Raw genomic sequence first — 21,249 nt, 5'->3', positions numbered from 1 at the left:
TCTGACCTTCACGATGGAAAAGAGTCAAAGACAAAAATATGCTGCAGATAAACTTCAAGAGGAAACGTTGGTTGAAATGTTCCAGCAAAATCCCCCTGAAGGACGTCGACCGGCGGCCTGATAAGATCTCTGAATGGATGGGCGTGAAGCTGCGGGCAAACTGGGAGCAAAATACTCCGAATCATTCGGTTGAATGGGACTAAACTGCAAAGGGAGTTAAAAAAGAGAAATAAAACAAGTACAGCTTAAAGTGAATATCAGCAGTTTTACATCAGGTTCTGTCTGTGAACAGCACTGTGGCCCACTGTGTTGTTTTTAAAGTGCTCTATAAATAAAGTTAGTAGTAGTATTTGGTTATTTTCCAGTTTTCAAAATTATATTGCATCTTTGAAATCTCATCATTCTAAAGAAATTATTTTCATTTTAGTACATTCTATAAATATCTTATTGTTTTATTTTCATAATATCATGAAATATGAGAAATTGTGGTAATTCTTGAGATCAAAATCAGAATAGAGGTCAGAGTTACAGGATCGATGCTGGGATTTGAATTCACTGCTTGCATTATACTAAATTAAAAATATTAAATACAAAATCAACATGAGGCTGAAAACTAAAAAGAATAAAAAAGATGAATAGTTTTTATAAAACTGAAATGAAGTGGTTTTGTATCATCATGTTGTTTTTCTGTCACAATGAAAATTTCTTGAAATGAAGTTGATAAAGCAAACATGTTAAATATTAATTACCAGAGATCAAGGCCACTGGACCATCAGATCAGCACACGCTTTCCTGCAGCGCCCTCTGGTGGATCGACAGCCTCATTACAGGCCGTTCCCATTGCAACCAGATATCAACAGGCCCCCGCTGTTGCCATGGCCACCAGACACCAACACACTGCCGAGGAACACAGCAAAGTGAAGAAATGTCGGCCGAGGCAGAAAGCCTGATCCAGCTCATCATCGGAGACGTGGTGCAGGAGTGTGCGGTCCGAGGACACGGCGTGTCCGCCGCCCTGGCGGCGTTCATGGTCAGTGGAACTCAGCGAGGTGGTGGTCGTCTGTCACGGGCTGGTCGTGATGCTTTACCTTCCTGAAACGTTTGCAGGTGAAAGTCGTCGTCCTCGACCCCAGAAATGGTTTCAATGTGGACCGAAGGCTGACCAGGCAGGACGTGGACAAACTGGAGGAGGTAAAGACTTCCACTCTCCTGTTTGATGTCATGATGTTAAAAGTCCCTCAGCCACACTGTAATTATACTCATTCTGGAGGTTTAGAGAGTATTTACAGTCTTTCCCCTTTTAGAAAAAATATATACATTAAAATCTTTCATGTTTCAAGATGTTTGTGACTTTTTCAGTCTTGGAAAACATTAAATGTTATTCAATAATATGTAATAGAAAATATAAAACTGACCAAAGTGATATTATATTTCACAAGTTGTAGTTGAAAAATGTAGCATGTAGCCTCGCTGCTTTGTGAGCCCCGAAGCTCATTAGCATGTAGCAATTTAGTCTCGCTACTGTGTCAATCCGACACTCGTTAGCATGTAGCATGTAGCCTCACTGCTTTGTGAGCCCCGATGGTCATTAACATGTAGCCTTGCTGCTCTGTGAGCCCTGAAGCTTGATAGCATGTAGCACGTAGCCTGGCTACTGTGTGAGCCCTGAAGCTCATTAGCATGTAGCATGTAGCCTCGATACTGTGTGAGCCTTGAAAGTGGATAGCATGTAGCCTCGCTACTGTGTGAGCCCTGAAGGTGGATAGCATGTAGCATGTAGCCAGGCTCCTGTGTGAGCCCTGAAGCTGGTTAGCATGTAGCATGTAGCCTAATATGTGAGCTCTGAAGCTCATTAGCATGTAGCCTCGCTACTGTGTGAGCCTTGAATGTGGATAGCATGTAGCCTGTAGCCAGGCTCCTGTGTGAGCATGAAGCCGGTTAGCATGTAGCATGTAGCCTAATGTGTGAGCCCTGAAGCTCATTAGCATGTAGCATGTAGCTTCACTACAGTGTGAGCCTTGAAGGTGGATAGCATGTAGCATGTAGCCAGGCTCCTGTGTGAGCATGAAGCTGGTTAGCATGTAGCATGTAGCCTAATGTGTGAGCCCTGAAGCTCATTAGCATGTAGCATGTAGCCTCGCTACTGTGTGAGCCCTGAAGGTGGATAGCATGTAGCATGTAGCCAGGCTACTGGGTGAGCCCTGAAGGTGGATAGCATGTAGCATGTAGCCAGGCTACTGTGTGAGCATGAAGGTGGTTAGCATGCAGCATGTAGCCTCGCTACAGACTTTTTTCTTATATTTCTGAAACAGTTCAGCAAAATGTTTCTGAAAACATTTGAAGCTAGAATAAGCTGTAGTTGAAAAATTAAAACGCCGCTTCACAGAAGTGTGCCTGCTGTGAGAGGGCGTGGTCTGTACAGGAGGGCGTGGTCTGTAGTGAGGGGCGTGGTCTGTACAGAAGGTCGTGGTCTGTATTGAGGGGCGTGGTCTGTACAGAAGGGCGTGGTCTGTACAGAAGGGCGTGGTCTGTAGTGAGGGGCGTGGTCTGTACAGAAGGGCGTGGTCTGTAGTGAGGGGCGTGGTCTGTACAGAAGGGCGTGGTCTGTAGCGAGGGGCGTGGCCTGTGAGTTCACCCTGCTTCTTCTCTGGGTATGAAACGTCTTAAAGAAGAATGTTTTGTGCTGCTGGCCAGGGTCAGCAAGGCGACGTTCTTCTTCTGGGAGAAGAGAAGCATCTGAGGATCGTCTGCACACGGTGCACGTGTCCAGGGAAAAACAGACATGGATCAAAGACTCATGTTTTATCTTCAAAATCTGGATTTAAAGAAACAACAGAAAGCTGAAAGTGAGCATGTTGCACCAGAAAGTTCAAACTAAAAGATGTTTTAATCAGTGTCGGTACCAGTACCAGTACCAGTACCAGTACCAGTACCAGTACCAGTACAGCCCTGAGCTGAGAGGAGTGTAACATGCAGTCAGTTTCTTATTGTTTCTCAGTGAAGTGAAACAGTAATGAGCTTCAATTCCTCATCAGAAAATGACACTCAGGATTTGGATCAGATGTTTTTCACTGATATGAGACCAGTTGTAGTTTTTTATTTACCGTCAGTACACAGTGTTGTACCACCGTTGTACACAGTGTGTGTATCGCCCATTACGTTGCACAGTGTGTGTGTTATCAGCGATGTGACGAGCACCCTGCTGTGTTCCTGCTGCTCACAGTTGTGTTTGGATAAACTTCTGAAGAAATGCAGCCCGACTCTGGACACCATCAAGATGCAGCTTTACTTTGAAAGGAACTACACCTCCAGACGTGAGTATCGGTCAAAGATCTACTGTAATCACGAGAAGGAGCAGATCTCAGTCAAGTCAGGATGGGAAAGAACTGTTTTAGATTTAGTTTTATCATTATTTCCTCTTTTTAAATCTTGGACACCATAGCGGAGTAGCGGAGTAGCGGAGTAGCGGAGTAGCGGAGTAGCGGAGTAGCGGAGTAGCGGAGTAGCGGAGTAGCGGAGTAGCGGAGTAGCGGAGTAGCGGAGTAGCGGAGCGACAATCCCGCCCCGGATATCAGCTCAGATTATTACTGCCACAACATGCTTCACTCTCCCGTGTTTCGTTTTCACTGGTGCCCCTGTTAACTGGTGACTTCTGCCACCAGCCGTTGGCAGCAGTCAGAGCCGGGCCAAGCCTCCGTGGGGCCTCAAGCAAAATGTAGTTTTTGCGGCCCCTCTATTTCTGCCAATAATATTGATTGTTGATCATTCACACACCTATATACTATAAACTGATTGCGGCTCTGGCAGTGTTGTTTACATTATCCAATTGTCAGCCTGACACGTCTTTACATATGACTTTCATTTATAAAGGCATGGGGGTGGCCAAGTTAAGAACATAAATAATACCAATGATATAATAATACAATAATACCAATGGATGAATGATGAATGATATCCAGGGTGGCACATACGGTTCTAAACGTTCCGTTCTAAGAGCAGCCTGGGGCTGAAGTGATAAAGCTTTGTATTTACGGTAAAACTGTCATCTGGTTTATTATTTTTGTTACAAAAACTGCAATGTGCAAAAATACTTTGTAGTGCAAGAACAACAATTAAGTGCAACAATAAATAAATTCACTTAGATATATAAAAATAGTAACAAATTCAATTCTACAAAAACAAACAGAAATAAATCAAATTTCAAGCAAATACTTCAATAATGTTGATGGACAGAGTTACTAGAAACAAGGTAACAAAAATGGTTTAAAAACAAATATAAAGTGGGAAAACTAGGTATTAAAACTATATAAATGTAAGTAACTATGTGCAAAAACTTTACAAAAAATAAATAAATCTAAATAAACCAACTTAATCCAAACATTTGACAATCACATTTCTGTTCCTCTGTTCTTCCTCAAAACTCCACGACTCCTCAAAACCTGTTTCCTGAATTTTCATTTATGACATCACTATGAGAAATCTGACGGCACCTTTGTTGTTGATACAATCACTGCTCGTCCACTCAGTCTCTCTTGTGCCGTCTCAGGTCTCAGGTGGTTTTTTATTAATCTGAGCTCTGCAGGTGCTCCAGTCACAGGGAGAGTCCGGCTCTCCGTAGAGCCACCCAGAGATCTGGAGAGAGTTAAGTGAGCAATTCAAAGGGCTTCAGGGAGTTCTGGAAGGTTCTCCATCTCTGCAGCCAGTTTACTCCCATCAAGATCAGACTGATCTCTAAAGCTCTCTGAGAGGCTTGCCCTGGTCCTTCCTTGCCTGGGTCAAGTTGGTTAAAGTTGAAAAGCACATAGGTCCATAGCACATTCTCTATCGGTACAGGCACCGTGGTTGTACTGGACTGGCCGGGCCAGGACCGGAGATCAGAGGCAGCGTCTGGGTCTGCACACCCCTTTATTTATTTTTTTTTTAAACCTATTGAGATCTATACATATATATAAAAAAAATAATAAATTGCAAATGCATTTTGATTTTCAAATTTGACATTTCTAAAATAATTTTGGTCTCTATTTGATGGAGTGTCTTTTGAAAATTAAATCTTAATCATCATTTTCTTTTTCATTTTCATTAAGTCACAGAATAAACAGTATTGTCAAAGAAAATTAAAAAGCAGTTTGGGTGATTAATTTTTATTTATGAGTCAAAAAATGCAGTTTAATCTGAAAATGAAAAAGCATTTCTGTTCAAACATTTCAAATAGATTTTTGGGTTAGTGGCTAACCCGCCACATTGGCTTCCATATGGGCCGGCTCTGGCAGCAGCTGATGTTAAAATAAGACAAACTAACGCTGTGATACTTTAAACTGTAAAGGAAACGTGGTTAAACGGCGTTCACCTGGACAACTAGGGGTTTTGGTCTGGTTTTTAACATCTGCTGTGAAAAGGGGACGCTGGAGGAAGCCAGTCACCAGTTAACAAGGAAACCAGGTAATCCAAAACACCGGTGGTGTTGGTAGCTCCAAGAGCTCCTGATTCTGGTAGAGGGATGATTCCTGAGCATCTCTCTGGTTGTGGTCGGCTTTTAAAATGGCGGGAGAATGAGACGCCTCCTGACTCACCTGTATCGTGACATGCCGGCCAATCAGTGGCTGCCGTCTCCCAATGTCACATTGTCTACTGGCCTCAGCTCCCTGGGAACCTCAGCTGAGGACGAACCGGGAAAGAACCTGGTAGGTACCATGTACTTGGTGCCAGGTGCTTTACTGGTACCAAGTACATTCCTGGTTCCTCCCATGCACTTTCCTGGTGCCAGGTAGTCTACTGGTTCCAACCTACCTACTCTCCTTGTGTCAGGTACTCTCCTGGTTCCGACAGGTACTTTCCTGGTACCAGATACTCTCCTGGTTTCTACCAGGTACTTTCCTAGTTCCGACCATGTATTTCCTGGTACCAGGCACTCTTCTTGTTCCTACCAGGTACTCTTCTGGTTCTTACTAGGTACTCTCCTAGTTCCTACTAGATACTTTCCTGGTACCAGGTACTCTCCTGGTTTCTACCAGGTACTCTCCTGGTTTCTACCAGGTACTTTCCTAGTTCCGACCATGTATTTCCTGGTACCAGGTACTCTTCTTGTTCCTACCAGGTACTCTTCTGGTTCTTACTATGTACTCTCCTGGTTCCTACTAGATACTTTCCTGGTACCAGGTACGCTCCTGGTTGCTACCAGGTACTGTTCTGGTTCCTACCAGTACTAACACGTAGTGGAAAAGCCTCAGAACCGAGGCGAGTGGATGCTGGTGGGAAGACCTCAGTCGTCGATACTTTTCCATCATGAAAATACTTTTATTAGCATCAAAATGCTACAAAAACAATCTAACTATAGAAAAACTCTGAGCAACTTATTGTTATTCAGAGAAAAGACCAGAAGATAAGAACTTCAATCAGCAAGTGCAGTAAAAGACCGGTAGCATGGACCAAGTTCAGGACTAGGTTATAAGTTTTACTTCAACCTACTCCTTTTCGAATTGTATGTACAGTATATTACTTTCTTTTTATTTTTTATTTTATTAAATTTTTTTTTTTTTTGCATTGTACAAATTCGAAATAAAGACTACTACTACTACTACTACTACTAGGTTCTCGGACCAGGTTCAGGACTAGGTTCAGGACCAGGTTCTGGATGAGGTTCAGGACCAGGTTCAGGAACAGGTTCAGCACCAAGTTCTGGACCAAGTTCAGGACCAGGTTCAGGACCAGATTCTTTGTGAGCAGGAGAGGTCCTTGAGGCGGTCCAGCAAGACCTGCAGTCCAGACTGAGCGCAGTGAGATCGAGGATCACCGAGACCAGAGTGAAAACCCGGGACCAGCTCCAGACCGTCTACCAGGACCTGGTGTCCTACATCCTGCTGCACTCCGGGCTGGGCTCTGCCTCCGACCCCGGGACGGTCCAGGAGGCCACAGGTTCAGTCCAACACCACAGTGCAAACATCACTTCATCACATGAACCCTCTATGATCTGAAACTGAAACCATCGGCTCTTCTTCTCAAACTCAGAGGTCATGTTTTCTTAAGTCGTACTTAAATGCACCACTCAGAGGAACACTATGGACCACAGCTCCCATCTCACTCACATCACAGTGTTAACACCCTCCACAGCGTTAACACCCTACACTGCGTTAACACACTATTCACTGTGTCACCAGAATCTCTGCAGCTTCACTTGTTCACACTACAACACTTGGTCTGACAGTGTCTGTCTTCACTGTTGTAGAGGTTTTAGTTTGCAGACGGTCCCTGAGGGTGAAATAATTCCGGTTAATGCTGTAAATCCAGACCTTGTGACTGTTTAACTTGCATGATTCACCATGGAGACGTATCAGATATTATGTGTGTATTTCACCCCAGTATGAACCATGAGGCTCTTTGCAAGTCCACCGTCGTTCTAGTGGTTCCCAGTCTCCCCCATCTTAGTCTCTGACGGGTTGTCCCCTGTTCACTGATGACTTAATAAAAGAAAGACATGTCAAGGTTCTGTCTCTGTGCCGTCTCTGTGGCAGAACCCGACGGAGGCGTGAATCACTGCCACAGTATTTATGATGTGGTTTATGGTTTTTGATGCTTTCACATCAAATTGGGATGAGGTTTTCTGACTGTACTCCAGATGTGTGTTTCCTCCCACAGTCCAAAGACATGCTGTGAGGTTAATTGGTGACCCTGAATTGCCCCTCGATGTTAGTGTGAGTGTGTGTTTGTCCTGTGGTGGACTGGAGACCCCACCAGATGTACCTGCCCTCACCTATCCACCTGTTTCTGAGGCTCGATGTCTGATTCCTCTTCCTCTTCCTCAGCCGCCCTGCAAAGCGTCTTCCCTCTCGGTAAACTGGGAGTCTTCATGGTGCTTTCGAAGAAGGAGAAGGAGGAGCAGCTGGAGGAGCTCAGCTTGACCGTCACTGGAATCCGACTCTTCAACAGAGCCTGCAGGGAGGGACGGGAAGGGTTCCGCCTCCACCACCTGAGTAAACCGGCTTTACTGGAAAACCTTCTGCTTTAGTGAAGAGCTGTGATATCAGGACCACCTGCCTCATAGAGCCCACATCACAGTCAAAACCACCAGACCACCAACAGGTCAGATCCAGATCCAGACCAGACCCCCGAGGTCCTGGAAGGTGACTGGACTTGTTTGTCCAGCCCGATTTGGATTGTGACCTGGTGAAGGTGCTGCTGTCAGCGAATACTGTTTACATGAAATTCTACCCACAATCTGAAAACTCCTGGTCCAGTTAGAACTGGTGGATCTGGTTTATCTGGTGGATCTGGACGAGTCAGCCTTCACAGATTACCTGCTTTTACTGTTCTGCATCATCCATCATCCATCATCCATCATCCATCATCCATCATCCATCATCCATCATCCATCATCCATCATCTATCATCCATCATCCATCATCCATCCATCCTCCTTCCTCTCCTCCTCCTCCAGTCTCCTCCAGTCTCCTCTTTCCCTTCTTTCTCCTGATGAGTCTTTTCTCCACCCACCCCAGGAGTTACTTGAACCCAACATGAACTGTCATCCTTCACAGGTCCCACACTTCAGGTTTTTCAGAGAGTAATACTTTATACATTTTAATTATCAATAAAACGAGACTCTATAAGAGAGGTTGTGGTTCCCAGAAACAGATCAGGGGTAATCAATAAATTAAAGTAAGAGAGGGCTCTACACCAAAATAACAAACAGAACCACACTATTCTTTTACTAGTTTGACTCACCGAATCAAATAAAAGGAGCAAAATAAAACGGTCTCGCTTCCCTTGCTCACACACACCTGTGAGGAAAGGGTTAATGAGAACTAGCTGCTCACTGCAGTGCACAGGACTGTTCTTGATCGGTGTGCTGGTTGGGATGCAGGGAAAGAGCGCCCCCTTCTGACTTCCATTTCCACTGCACGGAATGTGACGAGACCGAATGGTACGGTACGGCGAAGCATACTCAGACCAAAATCTGAGGTATTTCCACCGCACAGAGTACAGTGACAAAGTAGGTGGGATTGTGAGCACCGCAGATAAGTGATGTTACAACATTAGTCTCAGCCGGGGCGGGGCTGACCCAGACCGTATGAATCCTCTGTTGTTGTTTACATACTCCGCTTTGCACTAGTTGTTTTGTTAACCTTTTTTTTGCAGCCATGGAGCAGCTCTGACAGGTTAACAAAACAACCACTGCAAAGCTGAGTATGTAAACAACAGAGGATTCATATAGCCGATAAGATATTTAAATATTGCAGGCGTGTCGAGAGGGAGGGAAATCACTGACCAATCAACAGACGGCTGCGTTTTACTCTTCCTTATCAGACCCGTTCTGTTGTGCTGGGTACCCTAATGGAGTACCTTTGGTGGTTATTTTGGTACCATCCACAACTTTTGCAGTGGGAATGCGCAAAACACACGCAAAAACCACATACCGTACCGTACCGTACCGTACCGTACCAACACATTTTGTGCAGTGGAAACAGGGCTTAAGTAGCCTCATGTGGTCTTCAGTAGTTCAGCCAATACGATTTTCGTGATGCTATATCAGCACTATGAGAATACTAACTAGGCACATATGGGAGAAGCACACAGAGCACAGGAAGAGATACTCCAACTGGAGATATGACCACAGTTCTAACAGTCTTCCTGTGTCCCGATGTGTCCCGATGTGTCCTGATGTGATCTGATGTTTCCTGATGTGTCTTCCTGTGTCTTGATATGTCTTCTTGTGTCCTGATGTGTCTTCCTGTGTCCCGATGTGTCCTGATGTGGTCGGTTGTGTCCCGATGTGTCCTTATGTGTCCTGATGTGTCTTAATGTGTCCTGATGTCTCCTCCCGGTGCCAGCAGTGGTGGAAGACCCTCTGACATTCACACCTGAGAGTGTAGAACGCGTCCTACGTGGGACTCAGAGTTTGTCGTGGAGATACACGGCAGTGCTGGAGAAGCTGAGCAACCCGGACTCGGAGCCTGGACTGTATTCAGTACCTGGACTGGACTCGGTGGCTGGACCAGGTGAGGTGCCTGGACTGGACTCGGGTCCTGGACCAGGTGAGGTGGCTGGACTGGACTCAGTGCCTGGACCAGGGGAGGTCCCTGGACTGGACTCGGTGCCTTTACTGGACTCGGTGCCTGGACCGGGTGAGGTCCCTGGACTGGACACGGTGCCTGGACCGGGTGAGGTCCCTGGACTGGACTCGGTGCCTGGCCCGGGTGAGGTGCCGGTGGGCCTGCTGAAACAGGCCCTGTACAACGTGAGGCAGCACCAACACTTCCTCACCCTGCTGCAGGTGAAGATCAGCCAGCAGTCACTCCTGGATTCATTCTGGTTGAATTTACATTTACATTTACATTTTTTTTCATTTCCTATAGTTCTACCCAATCATTTGTATTTATAAAATTAATTTAGTCAACATCACATAATCCAAAACGTTTCAACCTTTCAGTAAGACACTACATTTTATTTCACCTTTACATCTTCATTGTTGTGCAGTGGTTAGCGCTCTCAGCCAAAAGGTTGTTGGTTCAAATATCAGTGGTGCTTTTCCCACAATCCAAAAACATACATGTAAGGTCAATTGGAGTGTGTGTGCGCAGTGATGGGCAACTTGTATCACTCCCCGTGACCCCGTGACCCCGGTGTACACGATGGATGGAATGACTTTAATTGGGAAAAAACTATTTTGTTGAATCTGCTCTGAATCTTCAGAAAGTAACCAACATAAATTAACATCATGATCAATTTTGTAAATAAAGAACAGATTGAGAGAAAATCTCTCACAAAAATGTCTGTTTCCATAAAGATCCATAAAAAGAATAATGAATTAAAAAGTAAAAACCTTGACTGAGTTGTGTGACCCACTGATACTTGAAAGCCGTTGTGTGATGAAAGCGCTTTGCCCTGTGGAACGCCATACTTCTTTTTTACCCTGTGGAACGCCATACTTCTTGTTTACCCTGTGGAATGCCATACTCTATCTTCACTTCACATCTTTCACACAGCTTTATGACCACATGATGTTTTTGCACTTCCATCAGGCTGATGCACACGTGTGTGTGCGGCACGTCGACGTCCTGAAGGCTGAGCTGTCGTCACACATGGAGCAGCTGAAACAAGCCGTGCAGTCCAAGACGGCTGTGCCAACCACTCTGGTTTTTGTAAGTGTGTTGGACACGTTCCCATCAGACAAACAGCTTGGAGATGAACTCAGAACGATGTGGAACCCTTGTGGTTCCTCTGTCTGCAAACTGGAAAGAAATTAATGGAACATCTTTGGTCCAAACAAAACTCAGAAGTGGTGAACAGTGATGAATAACTGGTGAAAGATGAACAGCTAAACAATCATTGAGTGTCTGCACTCATGTTTGGTCAACATGAAGAGTTCAGTTCTGATAGGAAGTATCTCGGTGACGTCTCACCAAAGCAGTAGATTCAGACACTTGTCTTTTCCATCAGTGGCTCATCGGGTCAGTTCATATCGGTGAAACCTCTCCGGCTGGACCGTTCTACGTTACATTTGCATTTCTGGAGTTCTTTCAGGATTTTCCCCACAATGGAAATAGAACTGTGTTTTTTTTGTGTGCTTGTCTTCTGTGATGGTTTGGTGACTATCTGATTCGATTTGGGAGAAGTTCAGGTCTGCAATTGAAAACTTGGTCAAAGTAATGTTGGCGACAGCTGAATGGAAGCTGTGCTTGTTCCTGTGCCTGCCTCTTTACAAGGCGAGTTCCTCGGAGCCTGCTTGCTGCCTGGCTGCCTTTGAGGTTCCTCTCCAGCTTTGTCAGCATTCACACTTGCATTTTCTTCAGGAATTGCAAAGCATCTAGTTCTTGTGCTTAAGGCCCCATTGACACGACAACAAATACGAGTGTATCTGCAGAACTTTCTTCACTTCTGGGAGTCCGTTTAAACGGCACCGGTGTTCTGACCCACTGCATCATGACGTTTTCATCCCGGCTCCCGAGGTGGAAAGTTTCTTTCACAGTTGCGACTCCCTGCTGCAGAGACTGTCAGAGGGGGCGGAGCCTGTTACTGGGCATGCACCCAAAACAAGTAACAGCGCCCTCCCGTGGCCTGGTAGACTATGTACATTGTTGTCACTGTGTCCGCTGCTGCGGTGTAAATGCAACCCTGTTTTTACAGATAAGGTGTTGTCACGTGAAACATTGTCGTGTAAAACGAGACAAAGAAGCAGGGCGTGAGGATTACCCTCCGAGGCGGCTGTTTAATTCCATTTTTCTTCTTCCAGTGTTTGTTTTGGCGTTTAACTCGTCTCGCACCGTTGGGAGCACATACAAAACATGCAGAAAGTTGTGGGATAGTCAGTGAACAGTTACCTTGAAAAAGTAATCTGATTACTGATTATTAGTTACTCCTTTTGAAAAGTAACTAAGTTACTTTACTGATTACTTGTTTTAAACAGTAACTAAGTTAGATTACAAGTTACTTTTTTAGTTACTCTCAGCAGCTGCCGACAACACATGGCTTTATTATCAGATTTTTACTATTACTGGTATTTATTTACCCTGTCATGTAATTGTAGTCTCTTGTTGCATTATTTATCTATTTATTTATTTGCTCTTATTCACAAGCTATGGTTTAATCCCCCGTAATCATATGAGAGTAATGTGTTACTAATTAACTAAGTTACTTAATAATGTGTTACTGGCATCACTGGGAATAATGTGCCATGACTTGTTAACGATTCAAGTCAACAAGTCGTCTGCTGCGAGAGGCAGGCAGTGTTGTATTATTGTTGCCCTTCTGAAGAGTTTGAGTTTGGTAGAAAACACAAAATGACGCCATCCCTCTTTGTCGCCAGGTGAAGTCGACATACTTTCAGCTAGAGACTTTATTTATCTTTTAAAACGTAGCATGTTAGCTCTTTTACATAACACACATTAGCATGTTAGCTCATTCACTTAGCTTATGTTTGCTATGAGAGCTAACGTGTGCTATGTGAAGACACAAACATGCTATGTGAGCAAGCTAACATGCTAACATACGCTGTAATATAATCAAGAGGTCGGCAGTGGGAGGCAGGCTCACAGAATTTGCTCTGGAATTTTCTGGTTTTTAGTCACATCTCTGGTTTTATTCTCATTCAGCCACTCTTCAAGAACATGTCCAAGTTGTGGGGACGCCTTCGGGACGAGGTGGAGCTGCTGAGCATCCTCAACAACCTCAGCATCAATCTTCAGCCCTTCCTGGCCTCTCAGGCCAAGATCTTCTCTGCAGATTACTTGGACCGCCTGCTGGGGGCAGCAGAAGTGAAGACGGACGAGCAGAGGATGAGTCAGACGTCAGGTAGGACTGAAGGAGGGAATTAACCTCATGACACTAAATCACTATGACATATCAAGATCATCTTCGGGTTGGGACAGTGTCTAGTCCAGGGGTCTCCAACCGCGGTCCTCAAGGGTGCCTGTCCTGCATGTTTTAGTTCCTCCCTGCTTCAGCATATCTGAATCTAATGATGATGTCATCACCAAGGTTGTGAAAAAGCCCAATAGCGAGCCCCTCATTGCAATCAGGTGTGCTGCAACTGGGAGGAGCTAAACCCTGCAGGACAGAGACACTAGAGGACCGGGGTTGGAGACCCCTGGTCTGGTCACTCTTAGAACACTGACCTCCTGACAGGAAGTTGATGTTGATTGTGTCTGTCGTCGTCCCACATTCTTCCAGATCAACGAGTTGACCCAGCTGAGGTGGAGATGCATGAATGGCTTTGGCCATCTGGTCCAGCGGATTTCAACGAGCTGCCGCTGGAGTATAATGGATTCTGTGGATACACACTGGCTGTGGATGGCCTTCTCCTTCCAGGTACCTTCTCTTCATACAGACCTCTGAATGAGCTGTCCATCCACCCACAGTGGCTCCACTCCTCTACTTACCCTGCACACACCTCAGTCCCTGATGACTCTGGAAACCTCCTGGCTTAGGTTTAGGCTTAGGCTTAGGTTTAGGCTTAGTTAGGGTTAGGCTTAGGCTTAGTTAGGGTTAGGGCCATTGAGAGGTTATTGTTAGGGTTATTTAGGTTGGGGTTAGTTAGGCTTATGCTTAGGGCTAGAGGTAGGGGTAGGGTAAAGCTTAGGGTTAGATGTAGGGTTAGGGTTAGGGTTAAGCCTCGGGTTAGGGTCATTGAGATGAAACTGTTCTGGTTCACCACAGGAAACAGCAAGAATCCTGACTCCAGTTTGTGTCTTTGTCTTGTGCAGGAAACCCAAACATTGGAGTCCTGAACCACAAAGAGAAGCTCTACGTTTTCAGCTCCAGAGAAGCTGCTTCCAAGTTTGCTGCCAAAGTGGACGACTTTGTTTCAGAGGTGGCAGAAAAAGCCAAACGCGCCCCGGAACTCATCCAGCTTCTCCAGCTCCAGCAGCAGTTTCCTGCCGCCGGTGTGTCGCCTGAGGTCTGTAGCCTGACACAGAACTTTGTTAGAAAGGATGTCTTAATGCACCAGCAGTCCATTCTTATTATCAAATAATAACTTTAAAGGGAACTAGTTACTGGAATTAATCACTAATCCTGAACTCACTCAGTCCAGAACAACAACATCCATGACTGACTGTGACAGGAACAGTGACCTGGAGCCACAGGGACCGCCTTCCTTCAAAAACCTCCTTTAGGTCATGACTGTCATTGATTGTTTGTTTGATTGTTTGATTGATTGTTTGATTGATTGATTGATTGATTGATTGATTGATTGATTGATTGATTGATTGATTGATTGATTGATTGATTGATTGATTGATTGATTGATTGATTGATTGATTGATTGATTCCAGACATGTAATCTTTTTAACATGTGGCTAATCCTATATACTCAACCGACCCACATACCTACAAATATAAATACAAAACTACATATAAACCTTTTAGTGATGATATAGTTGATTAAATTAAAATTTTTTGAAAATATAGAAATTCAAGTATCCACACACACATACATCCTATGTCCAGTGACGATGTTTCTTTTAAGAAGCACAAAGGTTCCACGTGACTCCAGCTGCACTCAATCAGACTGACCCTCAGCTCAGCTAATGCTAACACCACAATAATTCAGCTATCTGCACATTGGAAAGCCTCTTAAGGCCAACAAGTTACTTTATCAAGTAACTACTTATTTTCTATTGACTAGTTCCACTACTCTTGAAAGGAGTAACTGGTGACTGCAATCACAGATAATAACTATTTATTTCTGTGAAGAAATAGTGAAAGCACATCTTCTATTCCATCTGCAATCAACAAGAAACTCAGGCTGAATCTCACCCTGGTTTCACTAAAGGCTTCAGTGTTATTTACCATTTATTCCATGACCTGTGCTTTACTAAATGCAGCCAGGTGAGAGATTACAGATGACGTCCATCACCAAGAGAGACGGCTGTGCACAGACGGACGTCCACCCCATAGAGACCAACATTGACAAGTCCTACGAGTGGAACGAGTGGGAGCTTCGGCGAAAAGCTCTCAAACTGGTGAGTCAAGAAGCAGTGAGAGTTGCACAACTTCAGACTGGAACCTGAAGATGTGCACACAGATAACAACACAATGAAATGTCAAAGCACAAAGACATTATCAACTATATTTTCTTTATTGATAACAACAACAACAACAACAACAACAACAACAACAACAAAACAATAACAATAATAATGATGTAATCACCTGATTCATATCAGTTGTTTTGTCTCACAATTTATCTTGTTAGATCTTTTAGATAAATGTATGAATCTAGTGTTCAAATATAATTCAAGGGTCTTTTAAAGGTGTCAAGAAACAAAACATAGAGAATAGACCCTCTGCTGCCCCCTATAGGCCTCATTGTGAACAGTGAGCCCAGAGGCTGTGTACCGTCATTCCAAACCAGGCCCAGCTCGCTGGTGAACTCGGGGACTGACTGTTGGGACTGTTGTGGGTGTGTGGAGGTCCAGGATGTTTAATAACTCACTGATGGGCATGAGGTGAGGAGATGCTGAAGAGCCTGGACTGCTGGTTTGCTTTTCCAGTTTCTGAAACAGATTTTTGCAGTTGGGCTCTTTATGGGAAGATGGTGATGATCAATCGAAGGAAAAGATCATCTGGTCGGACACATCCAGATCGTATATACAGACATTGCAAAAGGGGGCCGTGAAGACCAGGTCCAGAGTGTGACGCCTGGAGTGAGTGGGAACGTCAACGTGCTGTTTTAGACCAAAACACTCCAGTAATTGCAGGAACTCAATGGATCAGGAAGGAGTGTGAATGTGAATGTTCAGATCTCCCAGTATTGGAATGGTGGCTGAGTTTGAGCAGAGGGTTTGAGAAGGTTGTACATCTCTGGAATGATCGAAGGATTTGGTTTGGGGGTCGATAAATCAAAAGAAATCACAAGAGAGGATGGATGGATGGATGGATGGATGGATGGATGGATGGATGGATGGATGGATGGATGGATGGATGGATGGATGGATGGATGGATAATAGATGGATGGATGATAGATGGATATATAGGTAGCACTTGATCAATCCCTGAAGGGAAGTTCCACTGTCCTGCAGCCCATCAAGGAAAACATCAACCACACCTGCATTCGTACGCCATTATTTCATAGACGCGAATCTAATAAGTTAAAAAGGTTAAGGAAGTGCCAAGTAGTAGATTAAAATCTACATAAAATTTGTTAAAATGGGATATGGAAAATTGAAAAAGCAGGATTGTTTGAAAATAAACCTGATATACCGCCTTCCTCAGAGCGTCATCTGGCATGTGAGGACGTGTCGGTCTTTATCAGGTGGCTGGCCTGACAGTGTGTCATATAATCTAGGAGAACATGTTTGATTTAATCCTTGACTACAACTGAAGCTTCAGGATTGCATTTGGCGGTTTTCAATGTGATTTTCGTCCTCAGGCTGACCTGCGGACCAAAGCGACCGTCTCCACGCAGACCGACCGGAGCCACATGAGGCGGGACAACAACAGTCAGACCTGGAACCTGAAAGATGCTGCCTGTGTCACCAAGAGGGCGGGGCAGAGCAGCATGCCCACACCTCAGGTCTACCTGACAGGTCTGAGGGGGCGGAGAGACGCCCAGGCCGTCACAACCAACCTGACCAGCAGTGCTACCTCCCTTGACCAAAAATATTAGTCAACAAACCTTTGTCACGGCCCAAAACTTAATAAAAAACAGAAAGTCCCAGATCTCCATGATGTGCCTCTCCCGTCTGCTTTGTGTGGGACATTTTTTCACATTTTTTTTCCAGAAACAGACGAATCGTGTGGGGGGCCGAGGGTGGGTGGAGGTCGGGATGGGGAGCTGCCCCCTTGTCTCGCTACTTCTGGGCGGCCGCTGTGCCTCTGGGTCTCTGCGGTCCTTCAGGTGTCTGGGCGTCGTGTCCTGTGGCCCGTGGCCTGGGGTGGTGACGGTCTGGGGAGCTCCGCCACGCCTGGACCGGACCTCAGGACTCTTTTGGTCGCCCCACCTGCAGGGGTGAAAATTGCTCCGCCTCTTGACAAGACCCACGGACATACAGAATCCCACCAGGACTCACTGGGCATAGTTAGGAAGGCCCCCCGCCCCACCCACCCACACACACACACACACACACACACACACACACACACACACACACACACACACACACACACACACACACACACACACACACACACCGTGGGGCCTTCAATAGTAAACGCAGTTCAACTTGCAGCTTTTTAAATTGATCTCTGCTGTGATTACCACCAGGGGGCAGTGTACAGTAGCATGCAGTTGTATATATGTATGTGAATAGGTATGTAATGTATGTAAATCAAGATGACCCTGTGATAAAGATTCTAAAGCCAAATGTGATAGGAGCTTATGAAGAAAGTAAATGTGGATGACATTGCCAATGCTTACCCTGTGAATGTTTGTACTGCTCAACTTTTTTTTGTCTCTTGTTTGGTTAATGGCTGGCACCTTATCTTAATACATTTAATTCATGTTCTCTGTTATATGTTTTGTATGGTTGTTAATGTTCAAGAAAGCAATAAAAAATTAATTAACAAAAAACACAACATGTGTTTTGCCCTAACCATAATGTCTTTAAATTTTTTAGATTTAAAGACATTATAGTATTTCTTGCTTCTTGTCCATGAATCTCTTTTAGTTCATATCATTAAGTATATATGAAATAATCATGGGTCCATATTATTGTGATTTGTGTCAGATTGGTGTGCAGGACTAACAATAGGCTTTTTAAGTAGTTTTTATGTGCAACAGATTGACTGACGAATGAATGAATGAATGAATGACCTGCTCTTCATCCCCTGGAAACACAGCAGGTCTCGGCCAATCAGACGCCTGCAGACATGAGGAAGAAGAGGGAGACTGGTTTTCCTCTATGTGAGTGATTCTCTTTCAGCCTCTGGTTTCCCCCCTGAGAGGCCATCAGCCGTCGTCTTGTGTCATTTATGAGCAGATCTTTTACAGCCTCGCTTTAGAAAACACTCCTGTTAGTGTGGGGAGCCAGCAAATGTTGAAAAATCCACTTTTTAATGGGAAACGACAGGCGACTGTGTTTCAGACACTGAACAAGAGGATGGAGGATTTATACAGTCCTCCGGATCCAAACGGTCCAAAGGCTTCATCACAAAGGAGAAAATGTTTTCTATAAACTGCTGAAGATCCAGATGCTGGATTAAGATGATTGTTCTCCTGTTGAAACCCTGATGATGGTGTGGAAGTGTATAAGAACTTTTTATTACATGTAATCCTTCCTCAGCATGGATTTAGAAGCTGGAGGCACAACAGTGGCCATGCGGCTTGTCAGCCTGCTTAAATCTGCCTTAAACTGCCTTAATCTGCATTAATCTGCATTAATCTGCATTAATACACTCAGATTCAATAGAAAGTCTCTGAAAGGTCGAACCTCTTGTAGTTTCTCCATATGGCCACAGGATGGAGCTAACATCTTGCTTTTTCTCTAAAATGGGTGGAAACTCCTGTGCCTATTTACAAAGCATCCATCCATCCATCCATCCATCCATCCATCCATCCATCCATCCACCCATTCATCCATCCATCCATCCATCCATCCGTCCATCCGTCCATCCACCCATCCATCCATCCATCCGTCCATCCATCCATTTTCTCCCTCTTATCTGTTTCCGGTTCACGGGGTTGGCAGTCTGACCACTGTCACCCAGATCACATTGCACCAATTGAGAACCTTTCCTGCAGGTGGTGAGCATTCACAAAGCATCCTAGGGCTAAAATTAGCTCTTAGTGATGTCACACTTAAAAAAGGTCTTACAATTCCTCAAAATGAAAGATTTTTCTTAGACTTTTTCCTCACTAAGATAAAAGCATCTTTAGCCCTCAGAGAGCTCCTCAGGTAGAAAACCACTAAAGGTGGTGAGGAGGACTTTTAAGAAGTTTAAGAGTTTCTTAAACAAACAAGACGATGGAAAGACAAAGAGAAAGGAAAGAAATTCTCCGTTTGTTTAATCACTGGTGCTGCGCACTGTGAGTACAATTATTTTGAAGGTATGAAAAAAGTAAATATTCAAAAGGGGTGTTTGTTTTTGTTTCTATCTGGTGCACCATTTCTTCATAAAATAGACATTAAATAATGTTTATGATTACACATTTTTAATACAGCACAAGATATTTGATGGGTTCATTTTACTCTCCATTCATTAGGAGGAGCACAGAGGCTTTTTTCTGTCTTCCTTTCTCTAACAACCAATCAGCTTTCAGCAGACTGCATCATACATAGTGACGTGGTCGACCACGCCTCCTCACTTAGGCCCTGTTTACACGACAACGTTTCACGTGACAACATCTAATCCGCTAAGAGTGCGTTCACACTACAGCAGCGGACACAGAGACAACGATGTAGTTAGTCTGCCGGGCCACTGGAGGGCGCTGTTGCTTGATTTTGTAATGAAACTACGCAGACGTGTGTGCAGAGAACAAAACACTATAAAGGTGAAGAAAATGGAGAGAACCTGACATCCGTATGGACTAAGTTCTACACTTTGTAACTTGTATACTTCAGAACTTGTACACCTTGTAGCTTCTGTACTTTCTAACTTGTACACTTTGTAAATTCTATATTTTTTAACTTGTACAGTTTGTAATGTCTATACTTGGTAACCTTTATACTTTGTAAGTTCTATACTTTGTAACTTGTACACTTTGTAACTTGTATACTTCAGAACTTGTACACCTTGTAACTTCTATACTTTCAAACTTGTACACTTTGTAATGTCTATACTTGGTAACTTTTATACCTTGTAGGTTCTATACTTTGTAACTAATACACTCTATTACTTGTACACTTCAGAACTTGTACAAGTTGTATCTTCTATACTTTCTAACTTGTACACAAGTTGTACTTTCTAACTTGTACACTTTGTAAATTCTATATTTCTTAACTTGTACACTTTGTAATGTCTATACTTGGTAACTTTTATACCTTGTAAGTTTTATACTTTGTAACTTGTACATTTGTACACGTTATAAGTTCTACACTTTGTACCTTGTACACTTTGTAACTTGTACATTTAGTAAATTCTATATTTTGTAACTTGTACACTTTGTATTGTCTATACTAGGTAACTTTTATACTTTGTAAGTTCTGTACTTTGTAACTTGTACACTTTATTACTTGTACACGTTAGATAGGTTCTACACTGTGTAACTCGTACACTTTTTAACTTGTACACTTCAGAACTTGTACACCTTGTAACTTTTATACATTGCAACTTCTATACTTTATATATTGTACACTTTGTAAATTCTATATTTTGTAACTTGTACACTCTGTAATGTCTATACTTGGTAACTTTTATACTTTATAACTTGTACACTTCAGAACTTGTACACCTTGTAACTTTTATACATTGTAACCTCTATACTTTATAAATTGTACACTTTGTAAATTCTATATTTTGTAACTTGTGCACTTTGTAATGTCTATACTTGGAAACTTTTATACGCTGTAACTTGTACACTTTATAACTTGTACAATTTTGAACTTGTACACTTTATAACTTGTACACTACACAACTTGTATACTGTGTAACTTTAAAATTTTTTAACTTGTACACTTTATAACTTGTACACTACACAACTTGTATACTGTGTAACTTTAAATTTTTTTAACTTGTACACTTTAGAACTTCTATACTGCATAACATGTACACTTTGTAAGTTCTACATTTTGTAACTTTTACACTTTGTAAATTTTATACTTTGTAACTTGTACACGTTATAAGTTCTACACTTTGTAACTTGTACCTTTTATAAC

The 21,249-nt window shown here is 43.6% G+C and overlaps 1 protein-coding gene across 1 annotated transcript; it reads left to right on the top strand.

Annotated features, from left to right (window-relative positions):
- Positions 1–925: 925 nt before the first annotated feature.
- On the top strand, positions 926–17,102 carry cfap206 (cilia and flagella associated protein 206; the record flags this gene model as incomplete). Its single annotated transcript, XM_080491063.1, has 12 exons — positions 926–1,030; positions 1,108–1,191; positions 3,224–3,314; positions 6,724–6,912; positions 7,800–7,967; positions 9,825–10,267; positions 11,016–11,135; positions 13,086–13,284; positions 13,663–13,800; positions 14,196–14,389; positions 15,318–15,455; positions 16,866–17,102. The coding sequence occupies 12 exons, from the start codon at positions 926–928 to the stop codon at positions 17,100–17,102; spliced, it is 2,106 nt and encodes a 701-aa protein (XP_080347189.1).
- Between the last annotated feature and the right edge of the window lie 4,147 nt (positions 17,103–21,249).

This window comes from Lipophrys pholis (genome assembly GCF_963383615.2).
Source record: "Lipophrys pholis genome assembly, chromosome: 21".
In the NCBI taxonomy this organism is placed as follows: domain Eukaryota; kingdom Metazoa; phylum Chordata; class Actinopteri; order Blenniiformes; family Blenniidae; genus Lipophrys; species Lipophrys pholis.
This window is presented reverse-complemented; position numbering and strand designations above follow the sequence as displayed.